This window comes from Magnolia sinica, chromosome 5 (assembly GCF_029962835.1).
Source record: "Magnolia sinica isolate HGM2019 chromosome 5, MsV1, whole genome shotgun sequence".
In the NCBI taxonomy this organism is placed as follows: domain Eukaryota; kingdom Viridiplantae; phylum Streptophyta; class Magnoliopsida; order Magnoliales; family Magnoliaceae; genus Magnolia; species Magnolia sinica.
The window spans coordinates 114,023,941-114,041,692 of record NC_080577.1 but is presented as its reverse complement, the minus strand read 5'-3'; the positions used below and the strand labels follow the sequence as shown (position 1 = coordinate 114,041,692).

Sequence of the window (17,752 nt, the reverse complement as noted above, 5' to 3'; positions counted from 1 at the left end):
ATCTCTAACAGTGGCACATAGTTAAATCTCAACAAATATTGCTTAGGACTTAACTAGCATGGGGCTACTGTGGTGTTTGTGAAAAATCTACCGTGTCAATCCATTTTTCGAGCTCATGTTAGGGCATCACACTCAAAATCAGGTAAATTGAAAACTCAAGTGGGACACACAATAGGAAATAGTAGGGATTGAATGCCCACTATTGATATATTCATAATATTTACACTTAATTTGACGCGTCAGATCAAGTGACTCAAATGATGCCATGTGATGGCGATATATCAATTTTTTTAAAAAAAAATGGAGGATTTTTTTTTACTATTGGATTTGAATAGAATCTGAAAAGTCATGGATAGTCCACAAATGGTAAGTTCAACTAGCTATTGTTATGAGATGTGCGTCATGTATCTCACTCATGTGGCAAAATCAACTATTCACCATATTGACCTCATGATTGATAATGGATATCAATCGAAATACAATCATGGTTAGTAATAAATTTGTCTGATGCGCCATGGCATCACACAGATAAAACATTTATGCCCGAATCATTTAAGGAGTTATGAAGTGATGTAACAACAACACCAAATTGGTCGATTTTAACACACATTTGAACAGAGAAATGGATAACAATATGTCATAAGTGGCATTGTGAGAAGAACTCTCATCTGCGTAGTATGTGCAAGACGTGCACACAACCAATGATCAGTCTACGATAAACGATTAGCACACATGACATTATATAATAAACCACAACTATCTACAAGTCCAAACGGTTATTTAAATATTAGCAAATTTGAGGAGAGTCTACAAAGATCTCTCTCCAGTTACCATTTAAGATTTCTATAAATAGGAGAAAGATAAAAGAAGAAGAAGAAGCTTCACGCCCTTGCCAATATAATACAACATAACAGTACAACACAACGCTACTTGTCTTATTTTGGCTTAGCTTAGTCTAATTTAGTCTTTCTACACTTCTACATCGAACTATTTTAATTTAGGAGTAGTGTAATCCAATATGCCTACACTGTTATGTTGGACCAGCTTAGATTATGAGTACTGTAATTCCCTTTGTCTATTCCCATGTCGCTGGATAAGGAAGACCTTTTTTTTTTCTTCTTCTTTTTTAGTGCAATTCCTTTTGTCGATGCCTAAGTTGCTAGACTAAGGAAATTCTTAACTCTAAGACCTTGCCATCTATGTCATAGTCATTGTATCACCGAAGACTTTCCTTTTGTCTATGCCTAAGTTGCTAGACTAAGCAAATTCTTAACTCTAAGACCTCGCCATCTATGTCCATCTATGTCGTAGTCGCTGTATCACGGAAGACTTTCTCTTATTTATAGGTTTTTATCTTTTTTAAATGTAATTCCATTTCTTTTATCTAATGTTATTCTTATTGATTAATCTCTACCACCACAGTGAGAAAGAGTACGTTCGACTGAAAGGCAAAAAGAAGTCATTAGAAAGACGAATCATCTCCTTCACAAATGGTCATTCTAATCAATTAATTTTTACTATCATAATGAGAACGAGTACTTTCGAAGTAAAGACAAAAAGAACTCATTGGAAAGATGAACCCTTCCCTTCAAAAATGGCCTAATCTCTTTTACATGTGGCTAAATAACCAACTGAACTACTAAGTTCTCAATCCTAAACGACTACATACCATCTTTTTATCTATTTCAGCACTAGGGTAAAAGGTTTTCGGTTCGGATTGAGCCACATTAAGCTTTGGCACACTGGACATCACATACGCATACCAAAGACTGAATTTCAAGCCAAACACATGGGGTCACATAAATTTTATATCATGCTAATATTTTTATGTTTTTGGTTCATCTAATGGGAATGGCCCTATGAATGGTTTGGATGGTATATGAACATTAAGGTGGACCTCGGAAGGTTTCAACGGTAGTCATTTCCCTCCCCACTTTTTTTATATCATGTGGCCCACTTGAGTTTTGGATCTACCTCATTTTTTACCTATATTTTAACATGAGCTGGCAAAATTTATGCACAAGGTGGATTTCTCATAAATAACATGAGCAGGCAAAATTTATGCACAAGGTGGATTTCTCATAAATAACATGAGCTGGCAAAACGTATGGACAAGGTGCAGTTGAAGCTGGCAATCAATCGGCATCCAAAACCAAGGACAAGTTCTAATTGATGGTCCCAATGCGCGAGTAATAGATATTTAATGGATGATCAAGATAAAGAGTAAATGGCTCTACAATCAATAGGACCTTGAGCATGACTTAAATACAATGGGCCCCACAACACCAATGGTCTAGTTTACAATTGATGGATGTTCAATGTGAAAAGGGTTGTTCAATCAATACGGCTTTGGGCATGACTTGAATTCAGTGGGACCCAACCAATAAAGTCAGTTACAGTTAAGGGTTGTTGGATTTACAGAACTTGACGAGACAATTTGGTGACGATGGGCATCACCAAACTCAATAAATCCCTCACATTACAACATTGATTGGTATACATTCCACGATGACCGAACCACTTTCAAACACGCTTTGCGGGGAGCAGATTCAGGCTCACTCAACTCTCGTGAGGCCCTAACCTGACATTTGATTCATTCAACCCTATATAACGAACCCACTTACTCCAATCACCCAGGCCTTGCCGAACTCAGTGAGGCCTTGACATTACATCATCGGTTGGTACATATCCCACATGTATCAAATCACATGTATCAAACCACTTTCAAACATGCTTTGCAGGGAGCAAATTCAGGCTCACTCAGCTCTGGTAAGGCCCTAACCTCACCGACCCACTTCACTGCAACCACTTCCATATCTTTCACAGCAGCATATGTCCCAATTAAACATCATCACATTAGGGTTCCACAGATACACTTTCACTGTAGAAAATATTTGACAACCATTAAAAAATCTCAAAATTCACGTAATAACCCACATGATGGTTATGTCAACCATGTTAGATAGGTTAAATGCCACAGCCACACACTAAGGTGTTCTCCTACAAGGACTTGTAAATGAGCTGGGCTCTTGCCAATCAGATGATTAAGACCTTTCATTTTCTTTTCTTTTTTTATAATCATGTGGGAGTGCTCATGGCCCAAAATCTGCTATATGATCTTAAAACTCCTACCATCTGATTAATATATGTCCAATGAATTCAGCGTTTCCTTAATGAGAAAAGCATAATCTACCTGGTGCCATGCTATTATAGCATGTCCACACCACAGTATTAAAGTGTGCTTGTAGTTGGATCAGGTGGGCCCCACAATGATGGATCGAACGGCTGGTAAGATGAGGCAAGAGGGGACTTGGGTTCCCCATGCAAGAGGTATTCCTATTTGAAAAAACCGCTTGACTTTGTTTTAGCCTACTTGTTTCTGAGGCGTGTTTGGATGCACCGATCGAATTGAATTGCAATCACTGATCCACGGCTAGCGTTGATGCCTAGCCATTGTGGGCCCCACATGGTGTGCAACCCCACATGTTGTAGACCCAGCACAAAATCAGGCCTACCAACAAATAGGTGGGCCACAACAAAGAAAACAAGTACAACCCGAAAGCCCGCTAATTCAAGTGGTGGGGCCCGCATCTACATGACATCTACCCATCCAAAAGATGGGTGCCACCATTGATGGGACGTCCAAAAAATCAAGCCAATCCAATCATCAGGTGGGCCTGAAACCTGAATTTTGAAGGTTTTTTCAGTGAATTTACATTATTATCTGATGGTGTGGCCCACTTCAAGGTTAGATTGGCATGATATCTGGGGAGTCTGGCCATCATGAACGGAGGCCACTTATTCTACAGGTTGGATGTCATATGCATACCACAGGGCCGAAAATAGGTGGGTACCAGTACCATGTTTCCGAACCCCAGGGGGAAACATCATCAGAAATTATTCTACCATTGGGTCCACCACCAATCGAACAATCCTAACCATAGGATCCATGGCCTTCAATATGAGATGTATAATCAGCTTTCTTACATTAAATACTCAAAAAACCCACACCCAGAAAAGATTTTAAAAAATAATAATGATAAGAACCGCTAAAACCATCCTTGAAAATCTCTCAACCATGAAGCAGTAGGTATTGAAATCCATTCCTTTGGAGAGAGAGAGAGAGAGAGAGAGGCAGTTCCACTTCATTTGTTGCCCTTCTGCTTCCTTTTCTGCTTCTCTGAGCATTCAATGGAGTTAGTTAGCAATCAGTACCAGATCAAAAATCAAAACTCATGTACACTGAGAAACTACGACAACAACCACCACCACCACCACCACCCCCAACAACAACAACAACAACAGCGTGGCAAGTGCACCCAGGGGATGCAGTCGGTTGGGTTCGGGTAAGGTCGTGGTAAGCCTAAGCCCGACCCATTTAATAAAAGGGTCATGAATTCTGGCCCAAAGTGAAATGCCACCTATCACCTTGTGGCCCGACCCAACCCACTTAAAATTCATCAAGCCCGAGCCTGAACCAAACCAACCTACTTAAATGTAATCCGCAGGTCAGTCCAATCTAGTATGACCCAACTCAAGTTTAAGAATGAAATATGCGGCTAAAGGCCTAACCTGGTCTAATCACGGTTTTTAGACTCAGGGATTCGGCCTTGGTTTTGGCTGACTAGCCCGAGTTGGGGGTGACTCGGTGGGGCTAACTCATTGTATCAAAAACTGGGTCAAGTAGTAGCAAATCCGAGAATGGCACCTACTATGCACATGGAGAGAGAGGAAGAGGGAGAGATTAGGATGGTATAGGTGAGGGCTACATACAAAGAAAATGAGAAGGGACGGGCTTCATGGAGAGAATGCATGGAGAGGAAGAGATGGGGTCAAGGTGTTCTACAATGGTAATGGTGGCCATAACGGCCACCACTGTTACCGTTATGATACGGGCCATAACGGCTCCTGTATGGGCCATTACAGCGCTTTTTATTTTTTGAAAAAACTGTAACAGGACTGTTATGGTCCGTTATGGGCCGCTACGGGACCATTACGGCCATTACGTAACCGATTCTGAAGACCTTAGATGGGGTGGGCTGTGTAGAGAGAGGGAGGCGTCGGCGCAGACCAGGTTTGAGTGGGTAAAATCTAAGCTATTGCGGAACAGTACATTACCAACCAACTACACACCTCCAAACGGACCTAATTATCCTCAACTATATTTTAAATCCCTTCCCATGTCCTTCTAGAATCCAAATTAAAGTCTCCTCATAAACTAATTACAGGGGTAAAATCGTCCACGGCTGCTAATGTTATATACAGTTGCATTATCTATATTTCTGTAGTCACGCTATTTTTGGGCTTTGGATCTGGTGGGGTCATCCAGTGCAGCACATTGATAATCATGTGGTGGGGTTTGGTTGGATAAATTCCAACCTGATCCCAACCCATTTACTTAAATGGGCACATTTTCTAGAGCAAGCCCAACCAGCTATCCATTTAGCTTGGCCCAAACCTGTGAGCCAACTCACCCATTGACACTAATAGGTCCACCTCAAGAGCACTTGCAATTAGGGTCGCAACTAGGCTGGGCTGTACTGGGGTGGACTGCAGCATGCTCGAGTCTCGCACATGAGCTAACGACCTAAGTCCAGTACCAAACCTGAAAAAGTAATTGGGCTCAGCCCACTAGTGACGCAGGGATGAACGTGATGAGGGTAACTACTCCGAATCCGCGGAGCTTTTGTGGACTCCTCACAGAGACTTCTCGAATCCACGAGGAAAGAAAGTAGAAAAATAGAAACAAATTCTAAGAAATTCAAAATTGATTAGTTGATTACTAAAAACGAGTTCACAACCCTTTAAATAGGGGTACCAAGCAATGGGTAAGAAATCAGAATCAAACTACAACTAAAACTCTAGAATCCGTGACTTACTATAAATAGTAAACTTACTATTTATAGACGGTCGTGATGTCTACTAGTGCGCAAGGTTTTCAGCCAAAAATAGTAAGTGTCCTATCTGGCTTCACCAAACCGTGCCCCTAATTATTCTAAGCTCTTTTCACGTTGGACGCAGCTCCTAAAGCCCGACGGATGAAGAGTTATAATCAAACTAAAACTTACTATTTATAGTAAAAACGAAATTAAAGCACGAAAATGACCGTCGATCCAGGGGTTTTTCGCAATTCCGGGCTGCACAACCTAGCGTAGCTGGGTTGGTTGGCTAAAGTAGCTCGTTCTACCCCAAAATCATATATTTTACGTCAGGTAACTCATTCCGGATTGCGAGATATGCCCGATCTAAGGTCCAACGGTCCGGATCACTTCTGTCGTCGACCGGGCCTTTTCTGATCCATCTTGGCCATGAAATTGTCTGTGACCCGCTCTACATCAACTAGCAACATACAAAGCTCACCAATGTCCTGCAAAGATAGAACAAAGGTTCAACCGATTCAGCTATCGAGCCTAGAACCGAGGCACAGGCCAGACCCACAGCCATTAAGGTGAAGCCCAAACACAGAATGGAATGGACTCGGAAAAGGCCAGTCAGCACAGTTTCCACCCAATTCGCAATTGTGTTAAATGGGATCTCAGCCATAAATAAACACCATTCAAATGATCATAGCCATCAATCCACAGAATCTTGCTCACGAACTGTGAATTGTTGGTTATTTTTCGTTTTCAACTCTTCGTTCTTCAGATGGTTAGGCTAGTCTGATGGGGTATTTTTAATGCTTGGGCCATCACTTGTGGGGATTACTGGTGATAATCTTAATCAAGATATATTTTGTGGAGAAAAACTTCAAGTACCCCACAGTATCTCAGATGATCATAACCATTCAATCAATAGAATCTTGCTTCTTAGCTGTGGTGAAACTGTTTTTTTTTTAAAAAAAAAAATCAACGGAATCTTGCTTCTTAACTGTGCTGAACTGTTGTTGACTCTTTTTTTTTTTGTTTTGTTTTCAACAGTCAGTTTCTTCGGATGGTTAGGATTGTCTAATGGCATATTTTCAATGAATGGGCCATCCATTGTGGGGATTACCCTTGATCAGCTTGATCAAGATATATTCCGGAAGCAAAACTTGGAGTGCTTCACGGGTGTATCTCGGATGATCATAACCATTCAATCAATGGAATCTTGCTTCCTAACTGTGGTGAGTTGTTGGATATTTTTGCTTTTAACTCCCAGTTCTTTGCATGGTTAGGATCGTTTAGTGGGGTATTTTATATGAAAGGGTCAGCCATTGTTAGGATTACTCTTGATCGGCTAGATCAAGATATATCCCATGGAGCAAAATTTTGAAAGGCTTAGCCCTTTTTCATTGTGTGGAAGCTCGAGGCCGTCCCCTCTCACTTTCAAAATCTCCGCGTAATCACCGATCCAGATCATGCAATAGCAATGATTTCCAGAGAATGGTGTTGCTCCCTGATCGTCCGGCCAGGGGAAAGGGAATTCGGGGAAGCCCTGTTCCCCAATGACCATTATATCATGGAATGTGAGAGGCATGGTGTCCAAGCAAAAGACACGCCTCATAAAGGACTCCTGTGACCGTCATCACCCTCAAATCATCTGCCTCCAGGAAACCAAGGTGGCTCAGTTCGATGGCAAGCTAATGGGTACTCTCTGGGGGGCTTCGGATAATGGATCGCTCTCAACGCTCAAGGTAGTGCTGGTGGCATCCTTCTCGCCTGGCGGTCATCACAATGGACGCTGCAGAATAGTTGGGTGAGATCTTTTTCCGTCTTTGCCTCTCTGATTCAGATTTCTTCCGGAGTTCGGGTTCTTATTTCTTCTATCTACGGGCCCACTGAGGATGCCAAAAAACAAGATTTTTGGGACAAGCTCAGCACCATTAGACGCAGCTTTGATGGCCCCGCCTGCTTTGCTGGGGATTTCAATGTCATCAAATCTCCCTTTGATTGGATGGATCTCTTCTCTTTCTCTTCCCAAATAGCTCTTCCGAGAACCACCTCAGATCATAGACCGATAAAGCTTTCTTTCGAAGGCTCTAACTTGGGGCCCAAACCATTCAAATTCAACCTTTCTTGGCTCAAGATTGTTAGATTCCGTCAGAAAGTGACTGCCTGGTGGGAAGAATTGCAACCTAATGGTTTCGCTGGCTTCAGATTTTATGAAAAGTTAAAGCATCTCAAAAGCAGGTTGAGAGTTTGGTATCAGCAGGAATTTCAGCTCAGAGAACAGGAATTGGAAAGGCTCCTAGAAGAATTGCAGAGAATCGACGCTGAAGCTGAAATCCAGCCGATGGGCATGGACGTAATGGCCCGAAGAATTTCCCTTATCCAAGCTCTTTCTTCCAGGGCCCTAGAAAAAGAAATCTCTTAGAAGCAGAAGTCTCGGGTCAGATGGATCAAGGAAGGGGATAAAAACACAGCCTACTTTCACAGTATTGCCAATCTGAGGGCCAGATGCAATCAGATCAGCAGCATTATTGTCAATGGCAAGAGAACGGAAGACAAAGACACTATTGTGATGGAAGCAGTGTCCCATTTAAGAGATTGGCTGCAAGGTGAAAATTGGATCAGGCCTCATTTGGATGGGCTATCCATGAGCAATCTTTCTAGTGATGAGGCTGCGTCGCCCGAACTTCCTTTTTGCGTGGAAGAAGTGAAGCTCGCCATCGACTCCATGGATGGTGACAAAGCGCCGGGCCCTGATGGCTTCCCGATTAAATTCTACCAGGCTTTTTGGAATCTCCTCCAGAAGGATCTCATGGATTTTTTCTCTGAATTTTACAGCCGTGGCAGATTATCTAAGAGTCTTGGGGCCACCTTCATAGCCCTAATTCCGAAGTTTTCAGGGGCTGTTGCGATCCAAGATTTCAGGCCTATCAGTCTGGTGGGGAGCCTCTATAAAATTCTCGCAAAGGTCCTTTCTTCCAGACTTAGAAAGATCATGGGTAGCATCATCTCTGCTAACCAACACGCCTTCATAGTTGGAAGACAAATTATCGACTGCTCGTTGATAGCTAACGAATGCCTCCACTCGATCCATAGATCGAGCCAGAAGTCTGTGATGTGTAAGTTGGACATCGAGAAAGCCTACGACCATGTCGATTGGAATTTCTTACAATACATGATGAGGAGACTAGGTTTTGGAAGCAAATGGTGTGCATGGATTTCCAATTGTCTGAATTAGGCTCATTATTCGATCCTGCTGAATAGATCCCCTAAAGTTTTCTTCAAAGGATCCCGCGGTTTGTGGCAGGGAGACCCCCTCTCGCCTTTCCTCTTTCTCATCATTGGGGAGGCCCTATCTCAAATGCTCTTTAAAGGTCAGCAGGAAGGTACTCTAAGTGGCATTTCTATGAAGGGTATCCATCTGCCCCTCACACACCTCCAGTTCGCCGATGATACCCACATCTTCTCTAACGCCAATGTAGAAAAAATCTTCAACCTTCGCACCACTCTCCGATGTTTCAAGGCCGTTTCAGGTATGCGGGTTAATCTGTCTAAATCTAAGTTTTTTGGTATCAATCTGGATATCGATGATTCGTCTGCTCTGGCTAAGATCCTGGATTGTTCAGTGGGCTCTCTCCCTTCTACTTTTGTGGGCCTTTCGTTATGCATTGGCCCCCCTCCTCAGTCCCAGTGGAATAAGATTGTGTCCAGGTTTCAGTCTTATTTAGATAGATGGAGGTGCAGGTACTTGTCTTTCGCTGGCCATCTCACCCTCATCAAGGCAGCCCTCTCCAACCTGCCTATATATTTCATGTCTATTTTTAGATGCCCGGCGGCTGTTTTATCCTCGTTAGACAAGATCAGAAGGGACTTCCTATGGCATGACAAGGAGGACAAGAAAAAATTCCATCTTGTAAACTGGAAGGAGGTTTGCTGCCAGAATCGTATGGGAGGGGCCGGAGTAAAAGATCTTAAAATCATGAACCAAGCTCTGTTAGGTAAATGGATTTGGAGGCTAGGAACGGAAAGTGGGACCCTTTGGAATCTTATCATTAAAGGTAAATATGGCAGTTCTTAGAATGGGTGGTGGACCAAAGATGGGGCTGTTAGAAACGTTTCCAACATTTGGAAAGGTATATCCAATTTGAAAAAGGATGTTATCAGCAATATCGGTTTTGCTGTGGGCAATGGGGAGAGAATCCGCCTCTGGTTGGACCCATGGAGAGGCAATCAGCCATTGAAAGAGCTCTTCCCCAACATTTTCAGGCTTGCGCCAGTAAAAGACATCTCGGTGGCCAACTGCCTGCCACTGAAGGAAATGCTGCGTGGAGCATCACTTGCAGATGCAATCTAAATGATTGGGAAGTCAGCGAGTTCTCGGAGCTGCTTCTTTTCATCGACGGCTTCAGCCCTTCCCGTTCTCAAGCCGACTCCATTTTTTGGAATTTGGAAAAATCCAGCTATTTCTCAGTCCGCTCCTTGTACAATTACCTCCTCATCAGCAAGACTGAATCAGCCAACCGTATCCCCCATTTTGGCTGGAAGTATTCTGTGCCCCCTAAGTTATCGGCCTTTGGATGGCTCGTTAGCAAAAGAAAAATCCTAACCGTTGACAACCTCAGGAAAAGAGGCATGGTTATTCCAAACATATGCTGGTGCTGCATGCGGGATGAGGAAACTGTCAACCACCTACTGCTTCACTGCCCTTTCATTTCAGATATTTGGTCAGATTTCCTCTCCCGATTCAACATTAGCTGGTGTTTTCCTAATTCGGTCGACCTCCTGCTTCTCGCTTGGCGCGGGGTTGCTTTTGGCAAGTCCACTACTAGACTTTGGAGGATGGTTGTCCTAACAATCTAGTGGTCCGTTAGGGAAGAAAGGAATGGAAGATGCTTTAGAGATTCTTCCAACTCTGCTCGGGTGGTTTCGTCCAGGGCCAAGCGCAGTTTGAATAAATGGGCCTCCTATGATGACAAGCTTAAAGATTGCGACATGATGTTCTTGGGGCTCTAACCTTTCTCCTTTCTCTCCTTGTTTTCCTTTTCTTATTCTTTCCCTTTTTCTGTTTTGCTGCTGTCTGCTCTCTCGGCAGGCTTGTTAGTTTTCTCTCTGTTTTCTCTTTTAGCTTTTAATGAAATCGCGTTATCTTTCAAAAAAAAAAAAAATTTGAATACTACATGAGGTATATGTTGGGTGATCATAACCATTCAATTAATGGAATATTGAAAATTGCATGTAATGTGAACAGTTGGTCATTTTTGTTCTATAACTATCAGTTCTTCTGATGGTTAGGATTGCATAATGGGGTACTTTCAATGCATGGGCCATCCATTGTGGAGATTAATTTACTCTTGATCAGCTTGATCAAGATACATTGCATGAGAGCATAACTTCGGGTGTTCCAGTGTATGTAGAAAAATGGAGAGAGAGAAAAGAAAGCTACCTAATCTTCTTTTAGCTTCTGATTTAGCAAAAAACTCCATCCATTCATCTGTCATAACAAAAACTGGTTCTTCTTCTTCGACTACTGCTCCATGGAGTTCTACTGTCAGATCCTCCTGCAACCTATATCCAACAAAACCAGTCTGCCAATCAAGAAAAGATTGAAATTTTGATCACAACTGATTTGGATTGCAAGCTTTCAATGAACAATCATGGAATTGCAAAGAAAATTCACCAAATCCTCTTCGAATCTGCATTACAATCTTTTCAGATCCAGCTTGAAACTTGAAAGTAATGTAATTGCAAGGTAATTGGATAATATTATGCTTAAAAATGTATTTCTTTTTTTGTTTCCAAATAGTAATGGTACTTGTGAGCCCACCTTTGGGTGACCTAAGCCATTCATCTAGTTGTGAGTTTCATTGATTGTTTGGATCATGAAAAGGTTGTTGGAGTATTTCAAATAACAATGATACAAAAAATAGCTAAAGTGTGTGTGTGTTTTCAAGTGCAAAAGTTTATCCCACATTGGAAAGGGAGTGGAGAGTGCTTGTCATGATGTGCCATAACGGCCATTACGAGGTCATAAGCGTTGTTACGTAAAGGTAATGCTACAACTGTTACACGTTGTAGGATTGTAATGGCTGTTATGGAAAAAATAATCCGTAACATTGTTACAGCCCCCGAAACGGCCATAATGGTCTGTTACAAGGCAGATACAGGTTTTTTAGTCTCTCTTTTTTCTTTTTTCTTTTCAATTTAAAAAAAAAAAAAAAACACACACACACACTATAATGGCCATTGCGGCCCGTATCATAAAGGTAACAGTGATGAGTTATGACTGTTACGGCCACCGTTACCGATATAGGATATGTTGGTGTTTATAAAGCATTCCACTCCATAATCTTTTGAAAAATGCTCACATTACACTCTCGCTTGTTCGCACTCACAAGGGCAGTCCGAGAGGCAAGCTGGCCAGAAGACCAGTTAAACAGGCGCATCTCAATGAATGTGATAGTCTACTAACGAGCATATTAGTTAGAACTCTCTCTCTCTCTCTCTCTCTCTCTCTCTCTCTCTCTCTCTCTCTCTCTCTATATATATATATATATATATATATATATATATATATAATGTAGTTAATTGCATCCTAGGGATAGCGTGCTGGGAGCCTACTACACCAATTGATCTCACCAAGGAGTGCGAACTATCTCAAAGAGAGTGACATAGTCCATGCCTCAACTCAGCAAAAAATCTGAATCACCATCATTTGCATTACTGCCTTCGCCGATCTTCAAATCAGGCATGCCGTTCCATTTCATCACCAATTTATTTTATCCGTGTTCTTCCCCATGGCATTAATTTCAACAACAACAAAGGTGACCTCTGAACCGAACAATCTCTCGATCAAGCATTGTTATTCATTCAATCACAATTTGGTTGTCCACACTATCCAACTAATTATTGCAATTCAATTCAATAGTGCATCCTGTTGGAGCACAAAAAGTGTGAAAAGGAGTAAAAGTAAAGAAGATGAAAATTTTTATTTGTTTCTTGCGCAGTGCACAACAGGAGTTTAGAAAGGTCATTGCGCAGCGCACAATGGAAGGCTACTCGCAATGAGATTATGAGAGTATCCACACAATGGTTCTGATATTTGTTGCTTGCTGCGCGGATGGGGGAGTTCGCACGTGCGGGGGGGGGGGGGGGGGTCTATAAATACCCCACCATCTCCTTCATTTGGACATTAGAAGATTCACGAAGTAAAGTGGAAGAGAAAAGATTCTCCAATATTTGCTAAGGTACATGGAGTACCTGTTGCGCGCTCGCGCAACAGGTGGTTCGCGTAACCAGATGCCCATGCAACCAGATGAGGGTGCTCACCTGCTGTCTGCACAACAAGCCCATTGCGCGGACAGTAAATTTCTAATGATATATTGTCATCTTGAAGATATCAGAGAAGGCTCGAGTCATGCCACGGGGCTAAAGTTCTTCAAGTCTACGAAATCAATTGGGATAATATCATTTCCGCACAACGACTTATGCGATCAGAAAATGATATTACGATCTGAGATGTTGCTGAAATTGATATTCGAATTTACTTGATTCTTGTATTTTTGTTATGCATACTTTATTTTAGAATCAAGGGATAAAGAGGATGTAAACGAATTCAGGATAAATAAAATACATTGTGATGATTATTCTCCTTATTCCTTCATTGCTATTATTGAATAAGATAATCCCCAAACCAAATACTTTTCGTTTTTTGTCGAAACACATCCAAAGGTAGCCTAACTTGGGCAAGCTGGCAAGAAATTAAGAGAGGGAAAAAAAAAAACCATAAGAGAAAAGATTGAAACTTGGGAGTACCCGAAACGGCGGTAGTTCTCGGGGCATCCACCCTACGCGATGCCGAACCTCTGCAATCGGAACCATTCACTCAATGGGTCTGAATGCAGATAGCCTGCATTGCAAAAAAAAATCCCACTGACTGAGGATCCACTAACCCTCATTAGCCTACGAACAGATAGCTAAAACAAAGATGCCAGTGATTACTGTCCAGCAAGCCAAAGCTGATTAATCGGAAAGTTAAAATCAGTGGTAGTTTTGAACAATGTCCATCCACAGTAGACCCATCAGATGATCGGATGGATGACTACAGTTTGTTAACGCAAATTACAGAATTTACAATTTCTGTAAAAATAATTAAACCGAAAATATAAGGACAAGCTGAAGCACGTGTGATCACGCTGTTCATAAAGTGTTATTCACCCCTTCTCAAAAAGATTGAGAATGTTGATAGGTTTCAGGCAAGCAGCTTCTAGGATATGACGAGCCTAGGTGTGGATCTGCGTACAGCAAATACGAAGAAACATGAATGGAACTCTGTACACAATTTTTTTGGTAGATAAATAAAAGAAAAAATCCCAAATTAAGAAAGAGAAATAGAAAATTTTAGACCACTGCATTGGTCTGTTTCTTGTGGTCTTCTAGCTAAGGTTTGTATGAACCTTGCTGACTGATCAAAGTACACAGTTGCACTTTTTGCTAGTTCGTAAGTGAGTATGGTTCGAGTGTTGGTGATGGTCTGTTGAACCATCCAGGCACTGTTTATATAGGCTAGGGTGGCTGCCCGTTTTGGTCCAGGGTCATAAACCAATATGACTATTTTATGGCTGTTGGTAAGAAACTAGCCGTTATTGGCAGTTTCTGACCATTGTGCATGTAGGATAATTGCTGCTGCTTGCTAGCCGTTTAGACTCGCTGGCTAGCCGTTTTATGGCTGTTAGGCTAGCCACATGCAGCCGTTTCTGCATGGTCCACATGCAAAGTGCAAAGTACGCCTCCACAACCTCACATGCATCACATGCCCATGCCCTCACACCGAGCCTGAGCGAGGGTGTTCCAGTGCGGAACACGACAACTCCTGATACTCCACGGATCAACCAAAGAAATATAAAGGTACTTCACACCTCATATGGGACTATTCCAAAAACACCAAAACTTGAGTTGTTTCAAACTATATATATATATATATATATATATATATATATATATATATATATATATATATAAACAATATTTTTTCACAACACAGTTTTGGGTTCTCCCGCGGACTACCAAACCAGTAAACCATGGACGACCTAAAACCAAAGGAAAGAAGAAAGAAGAAGAGGAGAACAGGAATAGACCGGCTTACTCGCATCCCGAACCGGCAGACCTGCCATGAAAAGAAACCGCCTGTTCGCCATCACCTACGGTTGGAGGAAGAGAACCGGGTTCAGGGCCGTTGGAAATCGGAGGCGGGAAAGCAAACGGTGGAGGGCGTAAATGGTGTTGAAAGGGGCAAAAGGAGGGAGGAGGGAAGTGGTGGTGGTGGTGGTGGTGATGGTGATGGTGGAAGAAGCAAGGTGGGCCATGGAGGGATCTTCTGAAGAGAGGACAGGAGATTGAATGGTGGTGATGATGGTGGGCCAGCTGTGGTGGGGCCAAGGAGTGTTTGCACCCACTCTCCATCTCGAGTTGGGAAAGTCCTGCTTCTCTCTGGGCTTGCTTTGAAAGGGTTTTAGCTCCGGTGAGATGGACAGATGTGGGGCCCAGTGCCGTGTGCACTGAATCCAACCCGTCTATAAGATGGGCCACCTTAGAAAAGCTCTAGAGCCCAAAATTCAGATGGGCCCACATCACAGGGAACATATGAAATTGAATGCTTGTCGTTTATTGGATTGGGGGTCCACCGTGTTGTGTATATTGATGGAGGACGTTTGGACCCTTCATCCAGTTCAGATGAAGGGACTGGACAAAATTCAGGCGGTCTTGATACTCATGCGGACCTTTTTGAAATTCAAGGGTGGGCGTCTCAAGTCATTTTAGTCTACCTGATCTTATATGTATGTATTTCTCTTGTATGTGTGTATTAAATCCTAAAATATGCCATTCTCATCCTTAGGTATGCAAAGCATGCATTTGAACATAGGCCATTGGTTTTGGTCCATCCAAACCTATACTTAGCCATGCAAATGTGGCTTACTTTACTGAGCTTGATATATTCGCCCAGTGTGGTCCGGTTCAGGCCAGGCCAGAGCCATTGATGAATGCCCCAGCCAACCTGTGTTCAATATCCAAACTATCATGCAAATGGAAATGATGATTTAGATACACTGGCAAGTAGAGCTGTACACGAATCAAATCGCTTTGAGGTTGGCACGGATCGACTTGGCTCGGCCACTAGGTGGCCCCAGCCTCGAACTCGGTTTGGCTCGGTCTTCAAGCCTGGCTAGTCAGCTCGGCTCAGTTTGGTTTATAGCTTAGCCAGTTTGAGCTGAGTTCAAGCTAGTGCGGCATTTTCTCGAACACTTGGAGCACACCTTCAATTTCTTACTGTATGCAAAATAGCAACAACAATTTACCAGTATTCCATCAAACACTCAGCAAACAACATCAAAATCAATATTTTATCATGTAATATTTTTCTTTTGGTAGCGATTTGTTTAATATCCATACCTTCCTCACCACTAACCAATTCCACAGTGAATGTATGCACCTGAAAACAGCACTTCATTGAGTCATTTTATCAAACACTTGATGAGTAACATCAATATCAAAATAATCGAGTCACCGAATTGGTTTGATCCGAGTTCGATTCGAGTTAAGGTTCTATCCGACTCTATTCAAGCTCAACCAAGTTTGAACTCAGATTGAAATTTTTTCAAGCTCCAAAAATCGGCTTGAACTCAATTTCGATCCAAGTCGAATCGGGCCTCTTCGTGCCGAGTTGAGCGAGTTAAACGAGCTAACTTGGTTTGTGTACCGCTCTACCGACAAGTAACCTTATCACCTAACATATGTGTAGTTTAAAAGCACTTTTGAATATTGAATGTATTTATGCAACAAAAGACATTTATATGCTACTTCTTTTGCATGTACCCGGCCTATAAGACCAGGGCCATGATTAGACCCAAGCCTCTCTTAGCATATGGCTAGGGCTAGGGACAAGCAAGGGTTTGATGGGCAAGGTTAGCACGGTCCATTGCTACCCCAGAGAAGTGAGTGGATGTACATTGCACAGTAGTCGTACTTTGGACTGAGATTTGGAACATAACATCAACACTACTTGCGCTAGGGCTTGTTTGTTTTATCAGTTAGTATAGCAATACAATGAAAATATATAATGATTATAAATTATCTTATTTATCTTATTTTCATATTGATGACATTTGCATTTGATTGTCCATTCTAAGGACGCGGATTAGCTATTGACTGGTTGAGTGGCAAGACTCCACTAAAGTGATGTCACCAAGTTTGATGGGCCTCACTATGATGTATGTGTTGTATCCACGCCATCCATCCATTTGCATAGATCATATTAAGGTATGATCCAAAAAATGAGTCAATCCAAAATTCGAGTGGACCCCATCACATAAAACAATGGGGAGAGACCCGCCATTAAAAACTTCCAAGGGCCACAAAAGGTTTCAATCAAGCTGATATATATGTTTTCCCTTCCTTCATGTTTGCATTAACAAGTGAACAAGTTGGATCTCAAATAAACATCATGATTGACCTTAGTAGGGTTTTAATGGTGGGTGTCACTCTACTATTAGTTTTTTGTGGTGGGATCTACTCCAGGTTTGGAACCATCTCATTCTTTGAATCATGCCCTAAAATAATCTCTCCAAATGGATGGATGGTGTGGATACAACACGTAAATCATAGCAGGGCTCACGAACCTGGTGACATCACTTCAGCAATGACTCTAGCTGCTCAACCTATCAGTAGCTATTCCATGTCCCAATCATAGTGTTTGGTTCATTAGTAATAAAATTATAATAATGATATTTTCATATTAAATTTTTATTAAAACATATTAATGTTATTGTTTGGATTGAAATTTTTCATAACAATATTGTAAAAAAGTATAATAAAAGTAAATTCATTTTCTT

General features: G+C 41.9%; 1 protein-coding gene and 1 long non-coding RNA gene across 2 annotated transcripts; both read right to left on the bottom strand.

The window, feature by feature from the left end:
* Positions 1-3,887: 3,887 nt before the first annotated feature.
* On the bottom strand, positions 3,888-15,412 carry LOC131246810 (uncharacterized). The gene is made up of 3 exons (XM_058247228.1): positions 15,010-15,412; positions 11,311-11,432; positions 3,888-4,180 (listed from the first exon to the last, which is right to left on the bottom strand). The coding sequence occupies exons 1-3, from the start codon at positions 15,324-15,326 to the stop codon at positions 4,146-4,148; spliced, it is 474 nt and encodes a 157-aa protein (XP_058103211.1). The 5' UTR covers positions 15,327-15,412; the 3' UTR covers positions 3,888-4,145.
* On the bottom strand, positions 6,844-11,304 carry LOC131246811 (uncharacterized). Its single transcript, XR_009171510.1, has 2 exons — positions 11,042-11,304; positions 6,844-7,255 (listed from the first exon to the last, which is right to left on the bottom strand). It is a non-coding gene; the product is annotated as an uncharacterized LOC131246811 (long non-coding RNA).
* Positions 15,413-17,752: the final 2,340 nt, after the last annotated feature.